Source organism: Leopardus geoffroyi, chromosome E2 (assembly GCF_018350155.1).
Source record: "Leopardus geoffroyi isolate Oge1 chromosome E2, O.geoffroyi_Oge1_pat1.0, whole genome shotgun sequence".
Classification (NCBI taxonomy): domain Eukaryota; kingdom Metazoa; phylum Chordata; class Mammalia; order Carnivora; family Felidae; genus Leopardus; species Leopardus geoffroyi.
Window position 1 is genome coordinate 9,277,415 of NC_059335.1, and position 9,827 is coordinate 9,287,241.

Below are 9,827 nucleotides of genomic sequence, written 5' to 3' on the forward strand. Positions count from 1 at the left end.
TGAAAATTAAGTTCACTGCTTTCAGCCGGCTTTTCTGAATTTTAAACTAGACAGTTTAAAATTCTGCCCCTGCTTGCATTACATTTTAATTGGACACCCCAGGCCCGCGGTGCCGAATGGTGGGTGCTGAGCGGAGGCTGCGGCTCCAAGGCACGGCCCCTGTCCCCATCAGTCCCTTACTGGGGGCTTCGCCCACAGGGGCCACCTGCTCGGCCTGCGACCAAATTCCAGTCGCCTCCTGTGTTCTAGAATAAAATCCCTTCCTCTTCCCCAAGACGGTCTTGCAAATGTTTGCAGACAAGGATCGCCCTCGGTCCCACTCACGGACTCACCGTCCCCCGTTCCTTGGTTTTGAGTTGGGACCCTTGTCACTGGGGTGAGTGGAAGGGTCGATCCCAGTGTTGGCCCTGGTTTTTCTTAGTGGTCTCTCCATGGGCAGAAGCGCTTCCCGTCTCTGAATGTGAGCTTGCTTGACCATGCATCGGGGCGCCTCGTGCCTCCTTCCTATGGCCATCGTGAGCACTGAAGGGCCCCGAAGGAGTGTCCCCTTCCTGTCACCACCTCTGTAATCTGCTGCCGTCACGGTGGTTCCCAGATGGAGAGTCTGGGAGGTAGTATGGAAACGCGGCCTGCCGCAGAGACCCCTGAGGCGACCTGGGAGGATTTCTCCCCGCCCCTGGCCACTCAAAAGACCAGAGAGGAACAGACATGAGAAGGACGGAAGGCTGTTTTCAGAAACCCTTCTGGAGGGAGGGTTACCTCTTTACTGATGCGGATGGGGATGTTCAGTTGTCGGGCATCATAGCGAGGCGGGGGGCCTTCGGTGTGGCCAGGTAGGGGGAGAGGGCAGAGCTGGCGTAATTCAGGCTGTTGGGGCCAGCGGGGGGTGTGTTAACAGGGCTGGCAGCAGAGGGCGGGGAGAGAGTGGTTAGTGCCACACCACCCTCATCCAGGGAGCGCTTGTAAGGGACTGGAGCGTCATTCCGGAGGTCCTGGAGAGCCAGGTAGGCCTGGAATGCCTGTGGGCAGAGAAGGGCACACCGGAGGCTGGCTCGGGTCGGGCAGGGAAGCGGGGGGACCGGGGCCGGGGACTGGCCTCGGGAGGGAGACACGGGGCACGGCTGCGCCCACCGCTCACTTGGACAAGGGCACCCAGCGCGATGCCCGACGCCGGGCTGCACCCGCTCGGGGTGGGGGGCGCCTTCTTTCCAGTTTGCCCAGTCACAGAAGGGGCTAGCAGAGGCCCTGGGAGGCGCCCTGCACCGCTCCCAGGGGAGCTGAGGTGGGGGGGGGGTGTTCCAGCCCCCCGGCCCCGCCCTGAGGAGGCCCCCCCCAACTCACCCAGACGAGGACGGAGAAGAAAGTGAAGGTGATGGCGGCCTTGGCGCTGCTGCTTCCCAGGAGGAGCCCTTCGGGGTGTGAGTGCTGCCACTGGTTGGCCAGGAAGCAGAAACCCACGAACCAGATGCCTGTCCACAGGACTGGGGGGGCCGCAAGAGAGAAGAGGGGTGGAGGGGCGGGGGGGGCTGGCCCAGGAAGGGCGGCCGGGTGCGGGAAGCGTGGGGCGCCGCCGGGCAGCCCGCTCCGGGAGCCACCGCGGGCCACACATGGCAGGTTGCATGTCAATCACTTAAAACAGGATTTAAACATGCCGCCCCTCTGTTGCACCGGCCACACCTCGAGTGCTTAGTGGCCGCGTGTGGCCAGTGACTCCCATAGCCGGGAATGCAGGTGCGAACATTCCCAGCCTCACAGAAAGTTCTCTCGGATGGCCCTGGACTCAGTGACCTTTGGGGGTCCTCCCAGCCCTGAGATGCTGGAACCCAGCCTGGTGCGGAGGAGGAGGAGGAGGAGGAGGAGGAGGAGGAGGAGGAGGGGAGGAGGAGGGGAGGAGGAGGGGAGGAGGAGGGGAGGAGGAGGGGAGGAGGAGGGGAGGAGGAGGGAGAGGGAGGGGGAAGGAGGGGGAAGGAGACAGTTGAGATCAGACTGGGGGTGGAAAGCCCAGGGCCTGAGGTAAAGGGACTCATTATTTAGCGCCTACTGTGTGCCAGTCTCTATCTAGGGCACTCGGCAGTGGTTAGGATGTGAGACTTCGCTCCGAAGCCTGGAATTGCCACTTAGCAGCTGTGTGCCCAATTACATAATCTCCTCGAGCCTCAGTTTCCTCCTCTGCCCAATGGGGACATGACTTCCCACCTCAGGTGGTTCTGAGGGACAAATGAGACGAGGCACGTGGAGCCCTTGGCTCTGTGCCTGACACGTGGGAAGTGCCCAGAAAAGGTCAACGTTACTAGAGGCCTCCTTCCTCTCCTGCAGCCTCAGAGAAGCGCTGCCTTGTGGGGGTTTTCATCCCAGCTTCTGCTGAAGCCCGGAGAGGGGAAGAGAGCCGCTCGAGCCCACGGGGCGACGAGGCGCCCGAGTGGAGGTTTCAGACTCCAGTTTGCCTGGCTCCGGGCTGGAACCCCACCTCCCGCCACCGGGTGGCTTTTCAAGAAATGTTCTGTGAAGAGGGGAGGTGAATGCGAGGAAAAAGCAGGGCAGAAGGGAGGCTGCTAGAATTAGCCTGGGGGTCAGAAGAGGTGACCCTCACACTGAGTCTAAAGGATGAGTAATAATTCCCTGGAGGGGGGAACCAGCGGGCGCAGAAGAGCTTCTGGAAGGGAGGGGCGAGGCTTCAGGTCACGTGTGGGGGACGGTGGCGAAGGGAGGCGTCCTGGGGGGGCCGAGGGGGCGGCTCTGGGCGGGCGGGCGCAGGGGCTCACCAGCCAGGATGAAGTCCAGGAGCTGGAAGGCCGTCTTGAAGCGGCTGCTGCCGATGCGGCTCTCGTGGGTGTCCAGGGCGAGGAAGGCCAGGCAGGTGAGGAAGGCCAGGAGGCCGGCCCCCACGGCGAGGCCGCAGGCCGTGCTGTTGCTGTTCAGGACGCAGTGGAGCCTCGAAGACTCCGTGTTGTTCTGGTGGCCGTCGGTCAGCAGGGAGGAGAAGATGATGAGGGAGAACACCTACGGGGACGGGGTGGGGGTGGGTTCCCAGCCGCCTGAGCGGAGCTCAGAGTCCACCCGATCTGCGCCTCCTCCCAGGTCCCCGTCCGGACCCTGGGCCCCGCTCCTTCTCCCCCTGTCACGTCCGCGGGGGCCCCCCCCGAGCCTGTCCCTCCTGCTGCTCGTCTTGTCCACCCTGGCGTGGGCCTCGTCCTCTCCTCCTTGGCCTCCCTGCCTCCAGTCTCGGCCCCCGAGCCCACCCTCCACCCCAAGGCCCCAGAGAGGTCCTTCCACGCCCTCCTGCGTGGTCTGTATCGTCCTTGCTCTTCCGGTCTCACCTCTCCCCACTCGGCCCTGCCTTGCCCACGCTCCCCTCCCGCCACCCCAGACAGGTCCCTGTTACCAGACCCAGGTGCCCGGGGACACCACGTGAGGAACTCCGTCAGCATTTGCCATCACGATCGTTCTCTCTGCCTCCACCCCTCCCCTCTGCCTGCTCTTCCCCTTCCCTCCCCGCTCGCTTAGTTCCTATTAATTTTTTTAAATTAAAAAAGTTTTTTTTAATGTTTATTTATTTTTGACAGAGAGAACATGAGCGGGGGAGGGAGGGGCAGAGAGAGAGGGAGACACAGAATCCCAAGCAGGCTCCAGGCTCCGAGCTGTCAGCGCAGAGCCCGACGCGGGGCTCGAACTCCCGAACTGCGAGATCGTGACCTGAGCGGAAGCCGGTCGCTCAACCGACTGAGCCACCCAGGCTCCCCATGAAGTCAGATGTTTAACCGACTGAGCCACCCAGGCACCCCTCCTATTAAATTTTTAAGAATAAATTTGTGAAATAGTCCAAACACACAAAAAAGTACAGAGCAAAACGTGACAAACCCTCAGTACCTAACAAACATTACCATTTTTCTCCTACCCACCCCCTCCCCGCCCCCGCCCCCGACACACCGTTTTTTTATTTGCTTCAGGAGTTTTTTAAAAGGAAAACAGAACCTCACAGATACAGCAGCCCCCTGCCTGTGAGTGCTGCGGACAGCAGGCTGTACGTAGTAGGACAGTGTTTATTTATTTATTTATTTATTTTTTATTTTTTTTTTTTAAATTTTTTTTTTCAACGTTTATTTATTTTTGGGACAGAGAGAGACAGAGCATGAATGGGGGAGGTGCAGAGAGAGAGGGAGACACAGAATCGGAAACAGGCTCCAGGCTCCGAGCCATCAGCCCAGAGCCCGACGCGGGGCTCGAACTCACGGACCGCGAGATCGTGACCTGGCTGAAGTCGGACGCTTAACCGACTGCGCCACCCAGGCGCCCCAGGACAGTGTTTATTTATTAAATGCCACTGAAGTTCCCCACCAGCGAGCCAGTGAGCGAGCGAGCGTGGGAGCCAGAGTCAGCCTTACAGCCACGCTAGGATGTGGGTACCACCAACACCCCCATTGCTTTCGATCATGGAACCCGGGCCCAGAGAGGCTGAGGAGTTGCCCAAAGCCAATCAGCGGGTAAGTGGCAGTGGCCGTGGCCGTTGCCTGGCTCCTGAACCTGCTTTAAGGCCCTGCTATACCGCCTCACGCTGAACCAGACGCCTCCGGGGCAAGGTTCCGATCAGTACAACTGGGTGGAAATTTGCCCGATGGCGATTGGCCCCAGACAGATATGGAAGGAATGGGTGTGTGTATGGGGCAGGGGGGAGTTGTTCCGGGGAGGCTTTCTGGATGACGTGGCAGGTCTGCGGAGTGTTGCGGGGTGAGGAAGGCTGAGGAATGAGGACGTTGTCTGGAGGGCAATAGGGAGCCACAGCAGAGCTGCGAGCAGGGGAGGATAGGGGCAGATCTGGGGCCTGTGTGCAGACAGACTGGGGAGGGTGAGACTGGAGGTCGGGAGGCCAGGGAGGAGGCTGCGGCCTGGGGTCTGGGAGAGAGTCAAGGTTTGAGCACCTAAGTCGTGGGGTTGGATTTAGGAAGAAATAAAGGCAGGTGTGGATTGCGTGTTAAAGAATGAGGAGTTTTTCAGGCAGACGGGGGAGGAAGGGCATTCCAGGGGGGCAGGCTGTGTGTGCAAAAGCCAGATGCTGCAGAAAAGGGCTCTTTCAGGGGCTGGAGAGAAACCTCATCGGAGGGATCCAGTATGAGAGGAGCCTGGAAAAGTGGGCAGGAGCCAGACCCTCAGAGGCTTTGAACACCACAGAGGGGCCTGTCCTTGGGAGCCATGGAGAGTGAAATTTCTTCCTTGGATTTAACTTCATGCAGGGAAGTGTTCTGAGCAGACGGTGGCCAGGGTTAGACGTGGCCCTGGAGTCTGAGAAAATCTCCAGGGTCACGATGGATTGGAGGGGGTGAGACCGAGCGGCCGAAAGACCAGAGAAGACATTGGTGGGAAGAGGCCTGGGCAGAAATGCTGGGGCCTGAGCTGAGGTCAGAGCTCCGGGGAATCCAGGGACAGTCAGGATGTAAATTTGGACTTGGTGACTGACTGGACATGGTGGTGTTGGGGACGGAGCAGAGGTGGGGGGAGGAGGCGAGGGGAAGGAATGCACTAGAATTTGGACTCCTCCCGGATAGAAGGGTGTGAGAGCCTTCTCTCTATGCCCAGCGCCAGCTCGGACCTCAGCCAAGGCGTGCTGGAAGTCACTTTGGACGCTTCTTTTCTCCTCCATTGGAGTCTCTATCCTCGGTTGAGCGTCCGACTTTGTCTCAGGTCATCATCTCACGGTTCGTGAGTCTGAGTCCCGCGTCGGGCTCTGTGCTGTCGGTGTGGAACCCGCTCCGGACCCTCTGTCCCCCCTTCTCTCTGCACCTCCCCCCGTGCTCTCTCTCTCTCTCTCTCTCAAAAATAAATAAGCATTAAAAAATATCACGATCACAATAACAGCCAGTGCTGCTTTCGCTCGGCCCTATAGCACGACCCAAGGCTGTCCACATCTGTTCTCTGTTTCGGGGCCAGGAGTCCACAGAAGGGGGGCATCTCGCCCTGCTGCTTGGGGACAGAGCCAGGTCCAGGACTGGAAGGACCATCGATCACTTGAGCCTCTGTCCATTTTACCTGCGCTCCCTCCCTCGCGCCAGCCCCACGTGGTAGACGTTACTGAGTCATTTCTGTTTCACAGGTGATAAATCGAAGCCATTACGGTGGGGTGGAAAGAGCCAGACGCGTCTGACTTTGCCAGCTGTGTGGCCTTGGGCAAATCACGCACCCCTTGGAGCCTCAGTTTCCCAGTCTGTCTCAGTGCTGTGAAGAGGCGGTGGGGGCCTAGGCCTGATGGTAGTTCTCATGACCAGAGAGGCGAAGTGTCCTCTCAAGGTCAGTCAGCGAAGGAGGGGGGACTGGGATGCGACCCTCCTGACTTCCGGGCCCGTGGGCTGTCTGCCCAGTGACCCTGGAAACCTTGGGCTGTGGCGCACGCCCAGGGCACTGGAGACTCAGGGAGGGGGGCCCAGCTGGGCAGAAGGGACCCCGGCCCCCTGAAGCCAGAGTCCAACCTCCTTCCACACCCTCATTGGCCCGTCCCCAGGGAAGGAGCAAAGATTCATCAGTTAAGGCACCAGCTGGCAGGCGGCAGTGAGGACAAGGGCACCAGCTGCCCACAGACTCCCTACTGGGGAGCCAGGCCAGGGGGGAAGGAGGAGAGGGCGGGCGGGAGGGAGGCGGCGGGCAAAGTCCGTGACCAAAACGTCTGGCGCGGTTGGCGGCCCTTCCCTCCCCCTTCCCCACACCAGTCCGCGCCAGCTGGGCCTCCTTCTCCCTTGCCACCCACTTTTCCTTCCGGAGCTGTGGAGGCATGAGAATCCTTTTGACTCGCCCACCAGCTGGGTGACATCCTTGGGCAACCCCCCCCCCCCCCCCCACCGTGAGCCTCAGTTTTCCCTTGGGTCAAACGGGGGTAGTAACACCAGTGTCCCAGTAGTAACTCCTCGTGGTCACAAGAGCTCACGCCAGTGAAGGACTCGGAAGGGGAATTCGTAATTCCCCTGGGGAAGAACGGCAATGTCCACAAGTCCCTGTGGCCCTGGGTCCCCCAAAGCCATCTCCTCGCTCACAGCAATGGCCTGTCAAAAACAATGTCTATTTAACGAGTGATTATTGGGGGCGCCTGGGTGTCTCCGTTGGTTGAGCTGAGTTGGTGTCGGCTCAAGGCATGATGTCACGGGTTCGTGGGTTTGAGCCCCACATCCGGCTCTGTGTGGCGCCTGCTTGGGATTCTCTCTCCCTCTCTCTCTGCCCCTCCCCCGCTTGCTCTCTCTCTCTCTCAAAATACATAAATAAACTTAAAAAAAAAAAAACAAAACAAAACAGGAGTGATTATTTACTTTCCAGGCCCATGCTTATCACCTTGTTATTTTCAGGACAATCTTTCCTAGGAGCAGGGTAGGAGGGGCCTTTTCTTACTCTCAAGGGTATGGAGATTCAGGGAGGTCAAGTCACTTTCTCAAGGTCACACCGACCTAGGGTGACTGGGTCAGTTATCTGGCAAAACGGGGGCACTTTTGAAAATGAAAGCTGGAGCTATTGCTGATTCCACCAGGACCGGCCCAGGCGAAGCCGGGAGTGCGTCACCCTCTGTGGACAGCGTGGATTCTAAGTCATTCCCTGCCCACAGGTTCCAGAAGGGGCAGGGAGGAGATGCTCTGGATTCGATCCAGGGCACCCCACCTACTCCCATGACCCCAATCAAGTCTCATCACCTCCTTGGGCCTCAGTTTCCAGCTCCGTCAAAGGAGAGCAGAGGAGGCCCAGAGAGGCCCAGTGATTGGCTCAAGGTCACACAGCCAAGTCTGGGCTGAATGAAGATTTGAGTGCAGGTGCCTTGACTCTGGGAACATGGTAAGGGTCAAACAAACGTCTGTAAAGCCCTTGCTTGGTACACAGCCTGGCACACAGTGACCACCCCAATGCCTGGTATCTTAGGTCTATGTGATGTACTCTATTCCCACCACCGTGCACCTCTTCCTTCCTAGGGGACCCAGACCCGCTCGTCTCCTGGTCCCTTGCCCGAGAAGTACAAAACGAATGGGTTCTGGCCTGTCACAGACCCCCACTTTGAATCCCGGCCCCGCCTCTCACTGTGTGCCCTTGGCCAACACTGTCCCATGGAACTTTCCGCCATGACGGAAATGCTCTAAGATCTGCATCAGCCACTCCGAGAGCCACGTGTGGCTGGTGGCCATCTGAAAAGTGGCCGCTGTGACTGAGGAACGGAATCTTTTCTTCTAATGAGTTTAAACTGCGAGAGCCACACGTGGCTTGTGGCTACGACATTGGACAGTGCAGCCTTGGAACCGTGACTTAACTTCCTCTGATGCTGTTTTCTTAGCTCACCCATGGGGCTCATAGCACGACTTGGACTTGGACGAGTTGTTTCCTCCTGTGAGAGTTAGTAAGTGGTCCCAGTAGCACAGGGGCCATAGCTAGGTGCTCAGTAAAAGGTGACTTTGGTTATTAGCTGCCTTTTGCTCTGTTGTCCCCATCTGACCGCTTCCGTCCCCCCACCCTTTCCACCCTGCGTCTGTGGGGCGAGAACTATTTCCTGTCGCCCGTGGGGCAGTCGGGCCACAGGAGGGCCTCACCCCTGCAAAGATCCGGGCGATCGTCTTTGGCCTCTTCAGAAACTGCACGGCTTCACTGTCAGCCAGGTCCTGGAGGCTTTCAGGGATGTGCATGGCGGGTGCTCTGCTCCTGGGGCCCCGGGAGGCGGGAGCAGGGATGCTGGGTGCTGCTTGCTGGGCGCCGCCGTCCAGAGGCTCCAGGCCTGCCCTGGGCTCGGCTCCTGCAAGACGAGACGGATGGTGGGAGGTTAGAGGCGCAGGCGTGGGGTGAAGGAGCTGCCAGGAGTCCCAGGAATAGGGGCACGGGGTAAAGGGTGCTGGGGTGGGGGTGGGGGTGGGGTCCCAAGACTGGGGTCATGTGGGGTGATGGGTCTACCAGGGTTCTGAGGATTTGGGGCATGGGGCGAAGGGGCTGGTAGGGGTCCCAGAAGTTAGGGGTGCAGGGTGAGAGGGTGGCTGAGGGGCCCGTGAATTGGGTGCAGGGTAGGGGAGCTCCTGAGAAATCCGGAGATGGGGGTACAGTGTGAAGGGGTTGCTGGGGGTCCCAGGGGTCAGGAATGCAATCCTAAGAGGCTGTAGGGTGAGGGGGCTGCCTGGGGTCCCCGAGGTGGAGGTGCAGGGCGAGGGGATCCCAGCGCAGGGAGGAGGCGTGGGGAGAGGGCTGGGATACCGGGGTCACATCCCTGACCCTGAAGCCAAAGGGCTCATTCTAAGGACTGTGTTCTCTAAGGAGACGCGAGTAGGACTTTCCAGGGACCAGGGGGTGCCAGACTGTAGATCGGCGCCCCCGGGGGGAGGTCTGAACCACAGGAATCCCTGCCACGTTTTGGGGTGACAGCACCCATAATGGAGGACCCAGGCATCTCAGGGTGGATTTCAGGCTGTCCTCGTGGCTTGGGGTTATTTTCGTAGGATGAAGGCCTCCCCTCCGAATTCAACTCCATTTTCCCGAAAGTGCTTTTTCCTCAAGCTGGGGGGGGGGGGGGGTCTGGACCTCACAGGTGTGGGGAACATGGGCTGCGAACTGAGCTGTCCCGTCAGAATTAGGAGGCCACGCCCCAGGCACCAAGCTACCTTTTTAGAACTGGAGTCTTCCCTTTAAGGATCTGGAATGGGGGTGGTGGGGCTCGGGGGTGATGCTGCCTGACAAAGGGCCACCCCTACTCCGGAGGCCCGGTCTGCGTCACCTGGAGGCGGGCGCTTCCTTCCGCCCACCCTTCGCTCCGGGTCTCCGGCGCCACCTCCGCCTTCTTTTGGTTCCGCTTTTTCCCGCCTTTTCGCTTCCCCACAGCTGATTGGCTGCGG

General features: G+C 59.6%; 1 protein-coding gene across 2 annotated transcripts; it reads right to left on the reverse strand.

Moving 5' to 3' along the window:
* Positions 1 to 726: 726 nt before the first annotated feature.
* On the reverse strand, positions 727 to 9,818 carry SYNGR4 (synaptogyrin 4). 2 transcript variants are annotated; one of them, XM_045440714.1, is made up of 5 exons: positions 9,710 to 9,818; positions 8,544 to 8,743; positions 2,763 to 3,000; positions 1,342 to 1,481; positions 727 to 1,019 (listed from the first exon to the last, which is right to left on the reverse strand). In XM_045440714.1, exons 2-5 carry the CDS (start codon positions 8,634 to 8,636, stop codon positions 786 to 788), a joined length of 705 nt encoding a protein of 234 aa, XP_045296670.1. In that variant the 5' UTR covers positions 8,637 to 8,743; positions 9,710 to 9,818; the 3' UTR covers positions 727 to 785. The 2 variants fall into 2 exon arrangements, with proteins under 2 accessions (XP_045296670.1, XP_045296669.1); XM_045440713.1 differs by having other exon boundaries at positions 9,597 to 9,788.
* Positions 9,819 to 9,827: the final 9 nt, after the last annotated feature.

Bases quoted from the DNA above. Each gene is read 5' to 3' on its own strand.
- SYNGR4 (XM_045440714.1), bottom strand. From the start codon at position 8,636: ATGCACATCCCTGAAAGCCTCCAGGACCTGGCTGACAGTGAAGCCGTG. The intron at 1,482-2,762 runs GTGAGCCCCTGC...CGGCCCCCCCAG, and splicing joins CCTGGACTTCATCCTGGCTG to TCCTGTGGACAGGCATCTGG. The intron at 1,020-1,341 runs GTGAGTTGGGGG...CTCTGCCCACAG, and splicing joins TCTTCTCCGTCCTCGTCTGG to GCATTCCAGGCCTACCTGGC.